Source organism: Copadichromis virginalis, linkage group LG6 (assembly GCF_057382275.1).
Source record: "Copadichromis virginalis isolate Kocher_CV1m ecotype Utaka linkage group LG6, C_Virginalis_male_GT1.1, whole genome shotgun sequence".
Lineage (NCBI taxonomy): Eukaryota > Metazoa > Chordata > Actinopteri > Cichliformes > Cichlidae > Copadichromis > Copadichromis virginalis.
In genome coordinates, this window is record NC_140623.1 from 2,178,607 (window position 1) to 2,199,669 (window position 21,063).

Genomic DNA, 21,063 nt, shown 5'->3' on the forward strand with positions numbered 1-21,063 from the left:
CACAGACCCTCCCCTAGCCCCACTGCACGCAGCCACGAGGAAACCGTCACCTAAGAGCCAACAGAGCCCTTAATAGGCCATGACCGCTACCCCAGGTTGAGCCCTCCAAGGTAGATGCTCCTGGGGAACCCCCCGACGCCCTAAGCCTGTCCCTACCCCCACACCAATCACAACAGCGAAGGTGGGACCAAACTATGACCCCCCATCCCCGCTAGGTGATGGAGCTGATCAAAGGAGCCCAGAGCAATTGATCTGATGTGGTGGCAGAGGCTGTATCAAGACTAATGTAATCTAATAGATAATTTCTATATTGGTTAGAATTAAGATTATTTTTATTTTTCCAGTTCATGAGGACTGTTTTCTTGGCTATGCATAGGGCAGTGAAAACCATATGGGCTATATTCTTATCTGTAGTGACATTATCTAAGCTGCCCAACAAACACACTAAAGGGGAAGTTGGAATGTTACATTTCAGACACTTTGATAAGTCTTCACATATCTCGTGCCAAAACCTCTGAACTGGTGGACAGAACCAAAGAGCATGGATATAATTGTCCGTTGAATTGGTTTGGCAGTGTGAGCAGTTGTTGGTAGACGTAAAGCCCATCTTGAACATCCGATGACCTGTATAGTGCACTCTATGTAATATTTTGTATTGAATTAATTGAAGACTGGGATTTCTAATTAGATGAAAGGTTTTTAAGCAAATCTGAGACCAGAAGTTTAGGTCTAAGTTAACTGATAAATCCGCTTCCCATTTTGCAATAGGAAGTGATATTGATTCATCTGTTTTAGAAAGCATTCTGTATATTTTGGATAGTAATTTGGGGATTTTAAGAGTAAGAAATTGAACCACACTTGGTGGTGTTTGTAGTTCAACTTGACCCGGTTTAAATTTATTTTTTACTATGGATTTAATTTGTTGATATTCTAAAAATCTTTTCTTGTTGATCCCATATTGTGTAACCAGTCTGTCAAATGGAATAAATTCTGTTCCTTCTAGTATATGTTCTAAGTATTTGATTCCTTTACCACTCCAATCTGAAAGGTTTATCATATTATTGTTTTATAATATGTCAGGGTTGTTCCAGATAGATGTACGTTTGCATGGGATTAAAAAGACTCCGTCAATTTTAGAAATTCCCACCATGCTGTCAGAGAAGAGCTGATGTTGACGCTTTTGAAGCATTCATGTCGTTGGATGTTTGAGCTGATAAGCTCTAGATTATTGCAAAGTGCTTGTTCTACATCTAGCCAAGGTTCATCTAAGAGGGTATGTTTTAGCCATCCTGAGATAAACCTTAGCCTGTTGACTAAGAAGTAGTGCTGAAAGTTAGGTAGTTCTAATCCTCCTTTATCCTTGGTCTTTTGTAGTGTTTTTAAGCTTATACGTGGGGGTTTATTTTTCCAAAGGAATTTGGACATACATGAATCTAGAGATCTGAACCAATCTTGTGGCGGTTTAGTTGGGATCATTGAGAATAAATAATTTATTTTTGGTAAGACCATCATTTTTATAGCGGCAACCCTTCCCATGAGTGATATGGGTAAACATTTCCACCTAGCCAGATCACCTTCTACTGTCTTTAAAAGTGGGATATGGTTTAATTTAGTTAGATCTGCAAGCTTGGGAGAAACATTAATACCTAAATACTTTATATTTCCCGATTGCAGTGGTGTAGAAAAGGAGTTATGGAAGGAGCAATTAATCAGAAGGACTGTAGATTTTGACCAGTTAATTGAGTAATCTGATATTCTTGCAAAAGAGTTTATCAATTCAATCACCCCAGAGATATTGGTTTGTGAGTTTTGGAGAAAAAGTAACACATCATCCGCATAAAGGCTGATTTTATGTTCCACGTTCTTGCATTTTATGCCCTTAATTACTGAATTCTGTCTAATTGCTGCTGCTAGTGGTTCAATAAAAATTGCAAACAGTGAAGGGGAGAGTGGGCATCCCTGCCTGGTGCCCCTCAGGAGACAGAAGCTGGAGGATGTCTGGTCATTTGTTCTGACACAAGCTGTTGGGGAATTATATAATATTTTTAACCAGTTTATGAAAGAGGATCCAAAACCAAATTTGTGTAAAGTTGCGAATAGAAATTTCCAGTTAACTCTGTCAAATGCTTTTTCTGCGTCTAAAGAGAATATTGTAGTTTCTAGGTTTTTACTGTATGAGTAGTCTATCAAATTAAGTATTCTACGTGTATTTGTTGATGAGTGCCTACCTTTTATGAAACCAGTTTGGTCAGGATGAATTAAGAGGGGGTTATTTTCTCCAGTCTCTTTGAGAGAGCTTTGCAGATTATTTTAAGGTCTACATTTATAAGGGATATTGGACGATAGCTTGAGGGATATACAGGGTCTTTGCCTGGTTTTAGCAGGAGATTAATGTTTGCAGAATTCATATTTGATGGAAGTCTGCCCTTTTCTTTGATTTCCAACAACGTTCTGTAAAAAACTGGTGCTAGAAAATGTCCAGAATTCTTTGTAGAATTCTGCAGGAAAGCCGTCTGGACCTGGAGCCTTATTATTGGGCATACTTATTAGGGCTTCCTGGAGTTCACCTGGTGTCAGTGGTGAATCCAGTGCCATTGCTTGAGTGTCCAATAATTTTGGAAGAGTTATGTTGTCCAAAAACTGATCAATTTCCTTTTTAGATGGGTTTATTTGTGGTGAATACAATCTTTTATAGAAATCCCTGAAAATGTTGTTTATTTGTATCGGTTCATATATTGTGTTCCCAGATGAATCTTGAACAGCACATATAGTTGTTTTTTCTTTCTTTATTTTTAGCTGGTTTGCTAGAAATTGACCGGATTTATTACCATGTTCATAATTTTGTAGGCGTAGTCTTTGTACTAAGAATTTTTTATTTTTTTTTATCAATTATCTCGTTCCAGGATCTCTTTGGTCGTTCACGCTGAAGTCCGTTCCTTTTAATTCCCTGCCGCGGCTTTTCACCTGTTCCTTTTGTTTGAAGTGGCCGAATTTGGCCACAATAGGACGTGTCTCAATTTTGGCCGGGGAAGATGCACTCTGAGCCTTCTTCATGACTAAATCTTGGAAACAGCGGTCGATGTAATCTTGGAGAGCGTCTAAATTCTCCCCGTTCTGGGTCTGACGTCAGTTACAGCATGAGTCGCTTACCTTGTACGTCACTTCTGTCAATTACCTCCTCAGTCCGTCACTCCCCACGATAAACTGCTTAGAAGTATCAGGATGGATTAGAATGGGTGCGGATGTAAAAATGTGCTTCAACTTAGCGAAAGCTGAGTGGGCTTCTGGGGGCCAGGTGAAAGGTACCGTAGATGAGGTGAAACAGGTGAGAGGCGCAGCCACTTGGCTGTAGTTCCGAATGAAGTGGCGGTAAAAAGTCCGCATCCCCAAGGAAGCTTTGAAGCTTTTTCCGTGACTCTGGGACCGGCCATTCCAGCACCGCCTTGACCTTTACTAGGTCGGTCTTCACCTGTCCTCCTGCCAAAATGTAGCCCAAAAAGGAAATAGATGAGGTGTGGAACTCAAAACTGTGGCTTCCTGGAGAGACTCGAAAACAGAGTTGATTAGTGAGAGAGGGTATTTATTTTTTACAGTAACATCGTTCAAACCTCGATAATCGATACACGGCCACAGCGACCCATCCTTCTTTCATACAAAGAAGAAGCCCGCAGCAACTGGGGAGAAAGAAGGTCTAATTATTCCTGCTGCCAGCGAGTTCTGGATGTAGTTCTCCATATATTCTCTCTCAGGACGGGACAGGTTATACAGTCTACTAGAGGGCAACGGGGCTTCCGGAAGTAAGTCAATAGTGCAATCGTATGGTCGGTGAGGCGGTAGAGAGCGAGCCTTGTCTTTATTGAACACTTCCTGTAAATCATGATACTCTGGAGGGAAGGTCTGGTGTTTGTGACAGGGGTGGAGCTCGATCTGCTGTTGCAGTGGGAATGGCTGACCTCAAACAGTTCGCCAAGCAAAACAGGCTCCAGCTGGTGATTTTTTTTACCTGGTCCAATCAATGTGAGCATTATGTCTCTGCAACCAGGGGGTGAGTAAAAATTTTTTTAGTACATCATGGACGAGGGCTTGGAATACTACCAGGGAAGTCGAGAGTTGGATCATGCCAGCCACTAGTGATTCCTGAATGTATTCCTCCATTGCCTCCCTCTCTGGCCTAGGAAGATTGTATAGTGGACTGGAGGGGAGAGCAGCACCAGAGAGGAGGTTAATAGCACAATCATAGGGATGATGTGGTGGCAGAGAAAGAGCCTTTTCCTTACTGAAGACCATTCTGAGGTCATGGTACTCCTCGAGGACCAGAAATAGATCTAAGATGGTTGTGTACAGCACCAGGAGCTGGAAACTGAGAGTAGAGCTGATTGCAAACAGAGAGAGTGACACGTTAAAATCCAGTTAAGTATTTGCTAGCAGTCCAGTCCAGGTGGGAGTTCTGATTTTTCAACCAGGGAAAACCAAAGATAAGGGATGGAAACATGAAGAGAGTTATTGTTTCCCAATGGTTGGCCGATGTGATTAGCTGCACGGGCTTGGTTTTATGAGTGATATAGGCAAAACCTTGAGTGGAGGCCGGAATGGGAGGCTTGAGAGGCACCAAGGGAAACCTTGCTGTCGGGCTAGATCCATGTCTATTAAATTTTTCTCACAACCGGACTCCACGAATGCTTGGAGAGAATGAGAGGTCTGATGGTATTTGAGCTTCACAGGGAGGGAGATGGAGTTTAGCTGCACCTGAAACGCCCACCAGTACCCCCAAATTTCAGGTGCCAATGAAATGCCCTGGCCGATCACAGTACAAACTCCCATGCAGGAAAACGCCTCTCTCTCTCCTACGGAGTGAGCCTGGATTGCCCGATTTGCATGGGCTCAGCAGGCTCCTTTGGTAACGGGAACAGGGTACTGGAGGGCGGACACACAACTCAAAGTACTTTGATGTGATGGTGAATTTATTTACAGGTGCACAGCGGGAGAATATGTGAGGTTTCAACTTATTTGCAAATGTGCGGAGAAAGTCTATGGGAGGTTTCCCACGCTGGGGCACGGGGCGAGGTTTCCCACGCCCCGTGCCCCAGCAAGTCTGAAATGAGGAAGAGGCAGAGAGAAGAACATGCGAGATGCGCTGCCCAGAGTGGGATGTGACAGTAGAGTCACATCCCACTGTCACATCCCAATGACCCTTTGTTGTCATTGTACATGCAATGAAATTATGGAGGCTCCACAGCATCAGTGCAGGACTAAAATATAAATAGTAAGACAGCAGGCATAAATAACAAATAGGAGAATAATAATAATGGATTGGATTTATATAGTGCTTTTCAAGGCACCCAAAGCGCTTTACAATGCCACTATTCATTCACTCTCACACACTGGTGGAAGCAGCTACAGTTGTAGCCACAGCTGCCCTGGGGCAGACTGACAGAAGCGAGGCTGCCATATCGCGCCATCGGCCTCTCTGGCCATCACCAGTAGGCGGTTAGGGTAAAGTGTCTTGCCCAAGGACACAACGACCAGGACAGAGAGCCCGGGGATCGAACCGGCGACCTTCCGGTTACAGATACGCTTCCCAACCCCCTGAGCCACGGTCACCCCAATAAATGTATACAAAGCAAGAGAAAAGCACATATTGGAGAACAAAGTGCTTGGAAGAGGTGCAAAGCACTTGCTCTGAGTTTAGAGTCCACATGTGAGTGTTCTGAGTGATCAGGGTACTCAGATTAGTGAGGTGAGTGGGCAGGGGTGGGTTGGGGGGGGAGTGTTTCTTAAAAGTCCGAATGGCCCAGGGGAATAAACTTTTAGTCTGTCTGTAGGTGTGGGACCCGATTGACCTGAGGTGCTGACCAAACGGGAGCGGGTCAGACAGGTGGTGGGCGGGGTGCAAGGGGTCACCTGTGATGACCTTGTTTTTCTTGAGACAGGAGGAGCTGGCAAAGGCCTCTAAGGGTGGCTGATGTCAGCCAACTTGACCAGTATTAATTACCCTCTGTGTTGCCTTCCTGTTGTCAGTAGTGGCCCCTGTGTACTAAAGACCCAGCCAGTAGAAGCGCATGCTCTCCACTGAGGAGTGGTAGAAGTCCAGCAGGAGCTTCTGGCCCAGGTTATTCTTCCTCAGGACATGAAGGGCCCCCATCAGGGCCTTGCGAGCCTGTACTGGTGTTTTTAAAAGTTATGTTTGACTTTATGACTTTCTGTGTCGTTTCTGGGATGCTTAGGACTCATATTGCACTGCTGGAAATAGTTTATTTTGATGCATATGCTGTTTTTTTGCAAATTTGCATTATAATATTTATTTTCGTTTTTCCTGCAGTATATAAAAATTGGTGTATTTCAAAAATAAAAGTATGAAGACACTTAAAATAAATTTCCTGTGGTGGGAAACTATTTTGTGCAACTTTTTTGTATTTACAGTTTTGAGGGATAAGCCTCTTAAATTTCTCTAACTAGAAATATATGTTAAAAAAACAAAAAACGATTTTCAATTTTTTTGTAGTTTATTGCACTTTTTTTAAATTTATGTAATTACTATGCACGTAATGCATACATATTATTAAAATTTGGGCTATAATAGTTGTATTGATGTATATTGTTAAGGGTTCAAATATTGAGGAGGGATACAGGAGGAAATCCAAATAACAACACTGATCCGGCCGGGTGGAGTCAAACGATGATTTTAATGAACACACGTGTATGCAATTCTTCCATAGCTCTAGGCCACTTTGCTCAATAGATCGCGCCGGACAAAGCTTCTGACCATCAATTAACTGACCGAGCTTCAACTCTTTAATAAGCACCAAAATGCAATGTGTATAAAATGATTACAGTTGCTCCTGCAATGAAAGAATATTCCATGATTATGATACCACCTGTAATACAGACTTTAATGTAATGTTAACAGCTTCAATAAATGCTTTAATGCAATGCTGATTAATGCAATGATAAAGATGATGGTTATGAACAGTTGCAGTAAAATAATTTCCCTGATCCCCACAGAACCTACAGTATTACTAGGTTTTAACAGTTTTACAATTTAGGCTTAACAACATTGCCCAGTGGAGCATTATGGAGCTAGTTTTAGAATATTGTCTTGTGGGATGATGCATCAACTCATTCAGGCTACAGTCATACTCTCTTTACCTTCAAAAGTGCTTTAGGTAAACGCCTTCTTTACATACATTACAGGTTATCTAAAGGTAAGTTATAAAAATTAAGTTATCGCATACTATCTGTGTCTGTTTCTCTTTTTTAGCGTTCTAAAATCGCCTTGTTTGACAAGATGTGGCAGTACATGAAAATCGCAGAACCTTCAGTTTTTGTCAAGAAAACATCAGAGGGTGTCCAGCGTGTCAGGAAATCCAAGGGAAAGTACGCTTACCTGCTGGAGTCCACCATGAATGAGTACATCGAGCAGAGGAAACCCTGTGACACAATGAAAGTTGGAGGAAACCTGGACTCAAAAGGCTATGGCATCGCCACACCAAAAGGATCCCCATTAAGGTGGGTGGATCAGTATAACAATGCTGGCCAACCTGCACTGCCATGTACCATTCACACTACTAACCTGCTGCCTAGCATACCATCCCTCTCCTAATTCCTACAGTTCTTCTCTCTGTATATGTAGATGAAAGAGAAAATCATGCTAAACTACTTTGAGCTTTAAAGAGATCCAGATTTTTCCTAAACTCAGTAACTTGAAGTCACAGTAATAACCCTGGCTGACAAACTGCTTGTTATCAGGTGGTAATTAGCCAGTGTTCAAGCTGTCCCTGTGCCTATACACATAACTCACTATGGAGAGCAGATAGATTCATCCCAAGGCTTACTGCCAGCTGGGTGTCGCAGTATGCGAGTGTGATGAATGGGACACGGCGGTTAACTCGTTGTTATAATAATCCACCTACCCTGATGACACCATCTCAGTGGTTTGTATTTATTACCATGGTTACCACCTCTGACCAATGGCTAGCGGTGGTTTCCATGACAAATGGGGGATAGGGTGTTTGATTTGCTTCCAGGTCTTAAAGAACCCCTTCAGATAGGCTCCTTTTATCTTGAAAATAAATGTGATGACATTTATAGTGTAAAACATTCTAAACAAACCTGTGAATGTCAAATTAAAGTGTCTTCATATTCTGTTTGATTTTTTTTTTTTAAGTGTTAGTTATTATTTTTGGCTGCAGGCTTTTCTCCATTGATAACTTGGCTCTTTAAGACCTGGATCAAGGGATTTTTGCAAAGTTTATGACCTAATGCTGCATTCCATTTGAAGTTGGAATTTGCAATTTGCATGTGTGTGTTTGCGTCTGTCTGAGTGTGTACACATGTGTGTGTGTGTATGTGTGTGTGTGTGTGTGTGTGTGTGTGTGTGTGTGTGTGTGTGTGTGTGTGTGTGTGTCTGTTGGGAGGAGGGAGGGCACTATATGTCACCATAAAATGTTTAAATTACATACGGACAGTTATACATAAATTAGCTTCCCCCTACATTCCCTCAGAGCTGTCTCTTATTTTTTTAATATGTGAAAGTAGTAGTAGTTTTATATTTTTCTTTTATCTCATGCAATTGCGCAAGAATTTACATACATGTTTACACATGCAGATTAATAGCCTTTTTTTTTTTTTTTTAATTGCTACAGAAAATACAACAAATTTACATTCATAAATAAACAACATTTAGCACTTTATATAGACCTATCTAAAGTGGCCCTTAAGAAATAGCTTAAATAAGAAGAATGGTATATAGCTCAACAATATTTGTGTCATATATATGAGAAAAAATATGTACACTTCAGAATCAACAAAGCAAAATCAGAACGGAACACTTTAATAAATGTAGCAAAAAAAAAAATCAGATGGTATTAAGTGGATTAGCAACAGTGTTGGGGAGTAACGGAATACATGTACCGCCGTTACGTATTTAAAATACAAAATATGAGTAACTGTATTGCGTTACAGTTACCGTTTTAAAAGGTGGTATTCAGAATACAGTTACTTTGTTGAAATGAATGGATTACATGGCTGTATTTTCCTGTTTCATTAGGCTATGAACTCTATATTTTTGGTGTCCACGCCGGTGGAAACCCAAACAAAACACGCATTAAGAGGCTCTCATGTCTGTGTCTCAATCTCACGGCCGATGTCACCTCTACTTGTAGCCCACATAATGACGTGAAGAAATATTTTAAAAAATTATTCACAAAAATGATTTAATATGAAGGCAATAGGCAGAGTGTTACAGGCATAGCCCTAAAGAATCTAGCCTCATGGGCAGTGTAGTCCGTGCTGCAGGGAGAATGGACTGCCATACCCGTTATGTGTCTGTGAACGAGGAAGGGAGAAAAAGAGTTGAAAAGTAAGAGATGTCACGGACCAAAAACGGGAGATGGAAGCATGTAAATATTTTTATATATATATGTAAGATGTATTATATTTTATAGGCAATAATTCACCCTGTTTGTTTACTAAACATAGTTTAGTTTAACTTACTGACAATGAAACTCTTACAAACACATATGCGGTAAGGCCAGCCATAAAAATACACCTGTCCACAACTGTCAAATTATTGTGATATCACAATTGCAGGGTGATCTACTAACAATGCACTGTATTGTACAGGGTGGGCCATTTATATGGATACACCGTAATAACATGGGAGTGGTTGGTGATGTTAAAGTCCTGTTTGTGGCACATTAGTATATGTGAGGGGGCAAACTCCTCAAGATGGGTGGTGACCATGGTGGCCATTTAGAAGTCGGCCATCTTGGATACAACTTTTGTTTTTTCAATAGGAACAGGGCCATGTGACACATCAAACTTATTGGTAATGTCACAAGAAAAACAATGGTGTGCGTGGTTTCAACGTAACTTTATTCTTTCATGAGTTATTTACAAGTTTCTGACCACTTATAAAATGTGTTCAATGTGCTGCCCATTGTGTTGGATTGTCAATGCAACCCTCTTCTCCCACTCTTCACACACTGATAGCAACACCGCAGGAGAAATGCCAGCACAGGCACCCAATATCCGTAGTTTCAGGTGCTGCACATCTCGTATCTTCACACCATAGACAATTGCCTTCAGATGACCCCAAAGCTAAAAGTCTAAGGGGGTCAGATCGGGAGACCTTGGAGGCTTTTCAACTGGCCCATGACGACCAATCCACTTTCCAGGAAACTGTTCATCTAGGAATGCTTGGACCTGGCACCCATAATGTGTTGGTGCACCATCTTGCTGGAAAAACTCAGGGAACGTGCCAGCTTCAGTGCATAAAGAGGGAAGCACATCATCATGTAGCAATTTCAAATATCCAGTGGCCTTGAGGTTTCCATTGATGAAGAATGGACCCACTATCGTTGTACCCCATATACCACACCAAACCATCACTTTTGTTGTTCCAACAGTCTTGGAGGGATCCATCCAATGTGGGTTAGTGTCAGACCAATAGCGGTGGTTTTGTTTGTTAACTTCACCATTCACATAAAAGTTTGCCTCATCACTGAACAAAATCTTCTGCGTGATCTGAGGGTCCTGTTCCAATTTTTGTTTTGCCCATTCTGCAAATTCTGTGTGCCGATCTGGGTCATCCTCGCTGAGATGCTGCAGTAGCTGGAGTTTGTAAGGGTGCCATTTGTGAGTAGCCAATATCCGCCGAAGGGATGTTCGACTAATGCCACTCTCCAGTGACATGCGGCGAGTGCTACGCTGTGGGCTCTTGCTGAATGAAGCTGGGACAGCCACTGATGTTTCTTCATTAGTGACAGTTTTCTTGCGTCCACATTTTGGCAAATCCAACACTGAACCAGTTTCACGAAACTTAGCAAGCAGTTTGCTAACTGTAGCATGGGAGATGGGTGGTCTCGTAGGGTGTCTTGCATTGAAATCTGCTGCAATGACCCGGTTACTGCTTTCACCAGATATCAACACAATTTCGATCCGCTCCTCACGTGTTAACCTCTTCGACATGTAAATGGCTGTGAACAAAGAGAAACTTGTAAATAACTCATGAAAGAATAAAGTTACGTTGAAACCAAGCACACCATTGTTTTTCTTGTGGCATTACCAATAAGTGAACTGAAACAAACATTTATTTTTAGGTCCATTCTGCTGCTGATACATACTTTAGGTTTCTGAATATTAAACTTGTTTCTGCCTTTCATAGTGTGTAACCTGAAGGCCCTGAGTACTTTCTCCCACACTGAAAACACTGGAATGATAAAATGATTTAAACATTACCTAATAAGACTGATTCAGGACAGACAATTCGTTATTTTAAACTTTTCTAGCAGTCCTTCACAAACAGGGAATAGTCTGTCTATTCTCTCCATCTGTCAGCTGCTGCTGGCTCTTCCTCCTCCTCTTCCTCACACACTGCTGAGTTTGTCCTGGTGGATCATCAGGGGTGCAAAGCCTCACAGATGATGTGCAGCAGTGGGTCCTTCAGTCTGTCCTCACTCCGGACACTTGCAGTTGTCACACATGGAAATCAAATGTGTGATAAGCTGCAGGATTCAAACACAAGTGTGACTTATAAATGAATGTTCATACTTTTATTACACAATCAGAGAGAAAGAAAAAGAGAGAGTGCAGGACAGACAGACAGGTGACAGTCTCAGGTGTATACACTGCTACAAAACAGCACAAGAGAAGGAGGATTTAGTGTTTGTGTCATTACGAGTGCTCAACAAGAAGAGTTCCCAGATGGTACAGTGATGGTCCTGTGATTAAAGCATCTTTCTTTCAGCTTAACGAGTGAACCGTCAGCTCGTTCAAAAACACGTTAAAGTCCGTTTGGCTCGACACCACCGAACAGAGGCAGCAATATAACATAGCTAACATTAACAGTGCAGTGAATCCTGCTTGTGCCGTGATGTTCAGGACTGCAAACCGAGCAGCATTCATTGACTTTCATCTTGTTGTATTTGTGGATATATGACTGACTTTAATTATCCATAAAATCATCACATTCTCTGTAAGATTAAGGTCAGCTATAGTACTAACATTGCTAATGTTTGCAACTTTGCCGACATGTGGCTAACAGTAATGTTTTAATGTTCTTCATTATTAAACATTTGCACATAAATAAGTGACATAATATTCAGTACTTACTTTTGAAAGTTTACTTTTTCGGCCGCTCTGCTTAACCCATCTGCCGCTTTTTTCAGCAAAATTATCCACACCCACCGCCGCACTATGAATTCTGCGATATATGGGACCACAAAGTCCACAGCGGACCAAACTTCATATTTGGGGAAAACGACGGCGTATTTGGAGACCGCATTTGGAGTACACTTCGGATTGGGACAGCCATGGTCACGTCGCTGTGACATAATAGGTCTCAAAATGCGTACTCCGAAGCGTACTGTAGTCAGCAAGTTTAGAAAATCCTCTTAAAATGTGAGATTCAGAGATTCAGTATAAAACTACTGTAATTCTTAAACTGTTCATGCAGTATTTTTGTTAACCTCCTTAAATCTTGTTTCATTTAAAAATCTGGTGGTGTATAGGGGCAAAATTGCAAACATTGGGTCCTTATCAAAATTATCTTTCCGGTTTCTAGGCTGTTACACCATTGTTGGCCTCGTATTCATATGACACCCAATGGCATTTTAATCCATAGCCTCATTTCCACAAAGAAAAAAGTTAACTATGTGAAATGTAAGTAAAAGCAATGCAGGGAGTAGTGATGGTAAATTTGATTGTTTTTACTGAATCGAGTTTGAATGAGTCACTCACAAAAATGAATCGGGTTTTTTGAGTCATTTGAGTCACTGAGTCAGTTGCCCAGAGAGTGCAAAAAAATTACATTTTCACTCAAACTTAATGTGTTTCTCTTTTCATGTATATCCTACTGCTAAGATGATTGAAAAAGAATAACAACTATTTTTATAGAGCAAAAAAGAGCAAAAAAAATTACGATTTCTAAAGGGAAAATTTATTTTATTTATTTTTATTGTATTTTATTAGTTTTTTCCTCAAATGTCAAATATATATTTTCTCATCTAAATGTCCACTGAGCTGTGAGCCAGGGGGCGGTAATGTGCCTTAACAGTGGTTGCCAACCAAAAAGTAGAAGAAGAAGCTGTGAGCCAGGAAGGTTGGGGGGTTGGGTGGGGGTGAGTGAGATTCATTGATGCTACAATTCAGCACAGGAAGGGAGGAGGTGAATGAGTGATTCGTTCATGCTACGATTCAGCACAGGAAGGGAGGGGGTGAGTAACTCAAATGTGCTGTTAGCAGAGCGATGCTACTGTGAACTGAGGAGCTATTATCTTGATGTGAGCTTTCTACTCAGGGTGTTTTCTTCCAGTTCAGAGCAGAAATGTTTCTGTTAAGAAACTGGCTGTTGTTTTTTTCCCCCCACAATTTTAATTATAAGCGAAATATATTTCTACTATTGAAATTAGTTTGCTAACAGCAACAGGGATGAGTCAGTGAAGGAGTCAGTTGGGCTTGTGAATCATGATTCACAAGTCAGTAAAGTGATTCTCGAGTATTTTATATCAACTGAAGCCCATGTCCAAAAGATTGTGACAGGGCGCACAGGTAGTAAGAGGTTTTACAGACCTGAGGAAATCACATGATAGGGTGGGGCTAGGTTTCACAATGAGCTCACCCGAAACCTTGGCTGATTGTGACCTACACCTGTTTTCACGCCTTGGCTCATGTGATTAGGTATAGGATCATCAGGGGGTCCTTTTGTCCCTCTTTGGGGGGATACTCCAACAGGGTTTAAATCTGGGACTCTCCACCATTTGACCCTAGAACTGAAGAAGCCTCAGTTGAGAGGTGAAACGTCTTCAAGCAACTTATAGAAGTCCAGACGCTTTTCTTTCCAAGCTCCTTAGACTTTATCCACATTACTGTAGAAGCTGCACCAAGCGGACCACAAATAGTTTTTTTAAACTATCTTTGTGACTTCAACTCTCCTTCAGTACAAAAGGTTTGTTGGTGAGGTCACAGAGATCCTCAGCATATTCAACCTAACTAGGTTCTCGGTTCAGATCAGTTTCAAGTTTTATTGTCATGTACAGATAAACAGTGTAGCCACATTTACCCATAATGAAATTCTTTGGCTTGTGCTCCTCAGCTTTACATGAGCATATAAAAGTGTGCAGTTAAATGAAGAAGAAAATAACAGAAATAACAGTAATAATAATGATAAAGAGAAAAAAGTATTAAATATTTAGAGAATTTGAGACTAGTTTTGGTATTTACAGTTTGTGCAAAACTTGTGCAATGAGCATTTAAGTGGGATTAGTTGAAGTGACAGTGTGTAGAGTCCTGTAATTGTAGTGAGTGTGTAATGGTGTGTATAGAATGTCAGCAGTTCAGAAAAGCCTAATGGCTTGTGGGTAAAAACCGTCTCTGTGTCCGGCAGGCGGGTCTGGATGCTCCTGAACCGCCTGCCGGACAGCAGGAGTGTGAAAAGTCTGTGGCTGGGATCAGAGAGGATCCGCTGCATCTTCCTCATCCTGCGTGACTGGCAGTTCAATCCTGGTGATGCGCTGTGCTGATCTCACCACCCTCTGCAGATCAGCAGAACTTTATCACCAGATACCAGCTAATTTAACATCAGAAACAACAGTCACATCAAGGCGCTTTATATTTTAAGGTAGACCCTACAATAATACAACATGCTTCAGCTTCAGCTACTCCAAGAGCTGGGCTCTGCTTAGTACCTTTCTCCAGCATCCGACAAGCTAGCCAAGGTCAGCAGACTCCTTCAGCGTGTTGGCTCCCTTTTGGCTCCCTGGTGGCTATAGCCCCATACTTTCCTCAGCAATAGAGATGCACAACATGGTCCATTCAGACTCAGTTTCTCCAGAAATTAAAAGTCTCCTGCACTGGGGAGATCAGAATGAGGTTCCCAGCACACCCTCACTTTATATGTGGATACACCAGTCCTGTCTGGCATCCTCCCCTCCCACCTGATCTGTTCACCACCAGGTGAATGGATCTTTTCACCCAAATGTGCAAGATATGACAGCAGGTCTAATGATACAATTGCAAAATCAATCATCAACCTGCGACTGATGGCATCCTGGTTCCAACTCTTATCACAAACATGGTTTTACTTGATCATAATGTTCATCATGGACAATCTGTGAACCTAGAAGTTTTGTGAGAGAACACCACTCAGGTTCAGATCAATGTGTTGGCTTGGCTGTTCCTCCCAGTCACGCCATGACAGTTTATATGTCACTTTCCTGCCAGGATACTTGTCCGTTTTAGCCACATGCTCTACAAACGCACTCTTTCATAATCAATCGTCTACCAATTGAAAGGTTGGTGGCTCCTCCAGCCTGCATGTTAAAGTATCCTTGTCCAACATTCTGAACCACTGTGAGTTGCCTACAATGTATCTATTGGAATATAAGTGCATAAATGTTAGGTTCAAAAAGTACTTATATTACTGTGTTTGTGAATAGGTGAATGAAGCTTGGAGTTAGAAAGCGCTTTGAGTGCTCAAATTATGTAGGAAAAGACTATATAACGTAGGTGGGAAGTAATGAAGTACAAATACTTTGTTACTGTACATACGTAGAATTTTTAATTATCTGCACTTTACATTATACCGCTTACATTTTCAAAGCGGGCTCATTACTTTTGATTAAACACATTTAATGGAAATTATTATTTCACGTCATTGTAGGCTATCAAACATCAAACCGATTTGAGTCTAAATAGCAAATACATGCAACACAATACTGTTCATGTATTAATCACCAGGGGATATCACATAAAAAGAGATGAAAGAGATAAAACCTTGTGCCATATTCAAGTGTTAATATGGGCTGGCGGCTTTTTGTTTGTTTGTTTTTTTTGTCTATAAATTGCGCTTGTGGTACTTCAGCATCTAGCTACCAGTACAGAAAAGGAGTAAGCATAAAGGATGTAAATGATTACTTTTTTTTAAAGTAATCCATGTGATTTCAAATGCTACATTTCTATCAGCTTAACAGACATCAGGAAACACACAAACTGCTGCTATGAGTGCAGTTTGCAGCACAGTGCAAACTGCACCTGGACACTACTCCAACAGAGGTCGATCATCTTGTTAATAATTTTACCTCACTACATATGACTCTGGATACTATAGCTCCTGTGAAAAATAGAGCCTCAAATCAGAAATATTTGACTCTGTGGTATAATTTCCAAACACGTAGCTTAACCTCCTAGGACCTGGCGTCCACATATGTGGACATCACATTTTGGGTTATTTAGACCAAAATACTCAATTTTGCTCTACAAGGGCCTGATATCCACTTACAAGGACATTATACTGCTACTGTTCTATGCTACCTTATTTTTCTTAAAAACAAAAATAAGATTTTTAAAAAATCTGGCAATTCTTTGTTTTTACATTCACTGGGGCCCAATATGCCCAAATATCAAAGAGAAATTAAAAATGCATGCCGTGGAAGAGTTCGGGTCTTAGGAGGTTAAAGCAGATAACTCGTAAGCCGGAGAGGAAATGGCATGTCACAAATGTAGAAGATCATCATTTAGCCTGAAGAAATAGTTTAGTGCTTTATAAGAACATCTTATTATTCATCACTGATTGAGTAAATAAGAACAAACCTAGGTGTCTCATTAGTTACAGAATTGAATTCAAACTCCTGCTCCTCACATACAAGGTCTGTAATAATCAGGCCCCATCTTATCTTAATGACGTTATAGTACCATATCACCCCATTAGAGCACTTTACTCTCACCCTGCAGGCCTACTTGTTGTTCCCAGAGTATTTAAAAGTAGAATAGGAGGCAGAGCCTTCAGCTTTCAGGCCCCTCTCTTCTGTGGAACCAGCTTCCAGTTTGGATTTGGGAGACAGACACTAGCTCTACTTTTAAGATTAGACTTAAAACTTTCCTTTTTGCTTAAGAATATAGATGTTATGCTGCAATAGTTGTAGGCTGCTGGGGGATTCCCATGATGTACTGAGTTTCCTTTCTCACTCACTATGTGTTAATACACCACTCTGCATTGAATCATACTTGTTATTAATCTCTGTCTCTCTTCCACAGCATGTCCTTATCCTGTCTTCCTTCTCTCACTCCAACCAGTCGCAGCAGATGGCCCCGCCCCTCCCTGAGCTTGGTTCTGTCGGAGGTTTCTTCCTGTTAAAAGGGAGTTTTTCCTTCCCACTGTTGCCAAAGTGCTTGCTCATAGGGGGTCATATGATTGTTGGGTTTTTCCTCTGTATATATCAGGGGTCAGCAACCTGCGGCTCTTTAGTCCTTATAGTGCAGCTCCGCGTGGTTTGGGAAAATAAATTAGAAGTATTTAGCTGAAGTGTATTTTACTTATGTTAGTTCTTTTTTACCTTGTAGTTCTAAATTGGAAGATTATTGTGATATTGAAATATAAAAATAAAATTATATTCTTTTATTTTTTCATCGCTCAAAATAAGCTTCACACTCGCAGAAGCCGGTATGCCTGCCGAAACGCCGTGCATTTATCGAGACTTTCAACCCCAGGTAGGCCAATTATGGATCCACATTATGTCAGCAGCTATTCTCCACCATGAACTATGTTAAAAACAAACACAGCTTACGCCTCACAGAGGACAGCTTACAGTCCTGCGTAAAGATGAAAGTCACTTCGTACAGCCCCGATTTGCAGACGCTGTGCGCAGAGGTTCAGGAGCAGAAGTCCCATTGTAAACATATCACGGCAGACACGACGATGTTTGCATGAACATGCTTTTCAGCATCTCTTTAACGACCACTTTTCACACACGGTTGTTGACGCATACAGCCGGCTGTAGCTTTTCAGCTCACAGCCCGACACTAGTGATGGGATTTTCGGCTCTTTTTAGAGAACCGGCTCTTTCGTTTCGGCTCACTAAAAAGATCCGGATCTTTCGGCTCCAAACCGGCTCTTCAGGTTGTTTTGTTGCTTTAATTAATTTATTATTAACAACAATATAAAATTATGCACAAAAGGAATTACTAATGGTTCAAGGTTCAAGGTTCTTTATTATTCGTCACATGCATAGTTATACAAGTATAACACACAGTGAAATGTAGCCTGACATGCTCCTCGACATGTGCAAAAATTGGGGGGGGTGTAGAGGAAGAACATTATATATATATACATATATATATATATACACATATAGTATATACACTGGGTGAATGTGCAGTAGTAGCAGCAAGCAGGTGAATTCTGTACATTAATATGAATAGACATCTGACTATTTTACAGGATAGACAATATAAACATATTTAAAATTAAAGGAATTGAAATGTACATTGTGCCTTGGTTTAGTGTCTGGAAGAGTCCTGTCTCAGTCAATTATAGATGATGTGAGAGGGCGGGTGTGTGTGTTTAGGGCACGGATGGCTTGGGGATAGAAGCTCCTCTTGAGTCTCTCTGTCCTTGCCCGGAAGATGCGGAACCTTCTACCAGATTGCAGAAGTTGGAACAGTTTGTTGTCAGGATGGGACGGGTCCTTCAGTATCTGCGCTGCTCTAGTCCGGCATCTCCTGGTGTAGGTGTCCTGAAGCGGGGGGAGAGCAATCCTGCAGCAGCGTTCTGCTGTACAGATCACTCTCTGGAGAGCTTTTTGGTCCTTCACACAGCTGTTCCCGAACCACGATGTCATGTTCTGTGTGAGGATGCTCTCCACAGCGCCTGTATAGAAAATCCTGAGGATCTTTGGAGAGACCCTGAACTTCCTCAGTTGTCGTAGGTGATACAGGCGCTGCCTAGCCCTTTTGGTCTGGACCTGAATGTGGGCAGCCCATGTCAGGTCTGAGGAGATGTGGACACCAAGATACTTGAAGGACTGCACCCTCTCCACTGGAGCTCCATTGATGATAATGGGCTTGTAGTCTCTGTGCTGACCCCTTCTGAAGTCCACCACCAGCTCCTTGGTCTTGCTGACGTTCAGCTGGAGGTGGTTGTCCTGGCACCACGATGCCAGATTCTTCACTTCATCCATGTAGGCCGCCTCATTGTTGTTGGAGATGGCACCCAACACCACTGTGTCGTCAGCAAACTTCACAATGGTGTTGGAGCCATGGGTGGCCACACAGTCTGAAGTGTAGAGGGAGTAGAGCAGTGGCGAGAGGACACATCCCTGAGGTGCTCCTGTGTTGATGGTGATGCTGTTGGAGAAGCACCTGCCCACCCTCACCACCTGAGTTCTGCCAGTGAGGAAGTCCAACACCCATGCACACAGACGGCTGTTAAGTCCCAGATCCCTCAGCTTTGTGAACAGTCTGCAGGGCACTATTGTGTTAAACGCTGAACTGTAATCAACAAACAGCATTCGCACATAGTTACCCTGTTTCTTGTCCACGTGGCTGAGAGTGGTGTGTAGGACGTGGGCGATGGCATCCTCTGTGGATCTGTTGGATCTGTAGGCGAACTGCAGCGGATCTGTGGTGTCTGGGGTGGAGGAGGAGATGATGTTCTTCAGCAGCCTCTCAAACACCTTCATTACTACCGAGGTCAGTGCAACTGGCCGGTAATCGTTCAGGGATGAGGGTTTGCTGTTCTTGGGCACAGGGATGATGGTGGATCTTTTGAAGCATGTGGGGACCACAGACTTCGCCAGGGACTCGTTGAAGATGTAAGTGAACACACCTGCTAGCTGGTCAGCACAGCAGCGCAGCAGACGGCCGGTGATGCCGTCTGGCCCCGCCGCTTTCCTTGTGTTCACTCTCCTCAGTGCCGCTCGGACGTCATGCTCCGCGATGCTGGTCACCGGTCTCTCGCTGATGACGTCACTGTCCTCGGTAGTCAGGCGGTAGATAGCATTAGCCGCCTGGCTAACCTCGAAACGGGCGTAGAACCGATTCAGCTCGTTGGTGAATGCAGAGTCGGCGTTGATCGGCGCAGTGTCCCTGGCTTTGTAGTCCGTAATGATGCGTAGTCCGTGCCACATACTCCGTGTGTCGCCCTGGTGGAAGCGGGACTCCACACGTTCCCGGTACCTGCGTTTGGCATCTCTCACCGCACGCCGCACGCCGTATGAGGCCGCTTTGTAGGCGCTCATATCGCCAGTGGCGAGACCCGCGTTGTAGGAGGTGGTCCTGGCGTTTACTGCATGTAAATGTAAAAAAAAGGTGGTTTTATTTATATATGTTTATATATAAATATATGATGATGATGATGATGATGATTTTATTAAGCGCTTTTCGCAGACAGGCAATCACAAAGCGCTGTACACAAATATTAAAATATTAAAATAAACAATAAAATCAATAGACATTATATACAATGTAAAAGATCAAATGTAAATAATGTAAAAAAAATAAAATAAAATATGTAGATCAACAAAAGGCTTGTTTGAACAGAAGAGTTTTTAACTGTTTTTTAAAAGAATCCACAGAGTCAAGCAAACGTAATTGTAGTGGTAAACTGTTCCACAGCCTTGGTGCAACAGACTGAAAGGCTCTGTCCCCTTTTGTCTTCAATCGTGTACAGGGAACAACTAAGAGACTCTGAGTCTGTGAGCGGAGATGACGAGCAGTAGTGTATTTTAAAAGAAGCTTGGATAAGTAATCTGGAGCCTGGCCATTTAGTGCTCTGTATGTTAAAACAAGAATTTTAAAGCGAATTCTAAACTCTATTGGGAGCCAATGTAAAGAATATAAGATGGGAGTGATGTGAACACGCTTGGTAGAGCGAGTTAGTAATCTGGCTGCTGCGTTTTGTATTGTCTGGAGGCGAGAGAGAGATGATTTATCCAAGCTAGTAAACAGGGAATTACAGTAATCTAAGCGTGATGACACAAATGCATGAATGAGTTTTTCCAGTTCAGCTGAGGAAACCATATGTCGCAGTTTAGATATGTTTCTTAAATGATAGAAACAGGAACGAGACAAAGATTTTACATGAGAGTCAAGGCCCAGAGAAGAGTCAAATATTACTCCAAGATTTCGAATATTTGACTTGACAGATGGACAGAAAGAGGCAAGAACCTGACTGATTTTAGAATGTAGCTCAGGAGGAGCTATGATCATGGTCTCGGTCTTGTTAGTATTTAGAACAAGGTAGTTGCTTGAAAGCCAATCAGAAACCTGGGTTAAGCACTGGACTAGGGT

General features: G+C 42.0%; 1 protein-coding gene across 5 annotated transcripts in view; it reads left to right on the forward strand.

Annotated features, from left to right (window-relative positions):
- Nucleotides 1–21,063, forward strand: part of LOC146706903 (glutamate receptor 2-like) — a 111,240-nt gene that overhangs the window by 46,609 nt on the left and 43,568 nt on the right. For all 5 annotated transcript variants that reach the window (XM_085458196.1, XM_085458195.1, XM_085458193.1 and 2 more), the window contains exon 16: nt 7,259–7,506. In XM_085458196.1, coding sequence (XP_085314322.1) covers nt 7,259–7,506 — 248 coding nt within the window. The remainder of the gene's footprint in view (nt 1–7,258; nt 7,507–21,063) is intronic.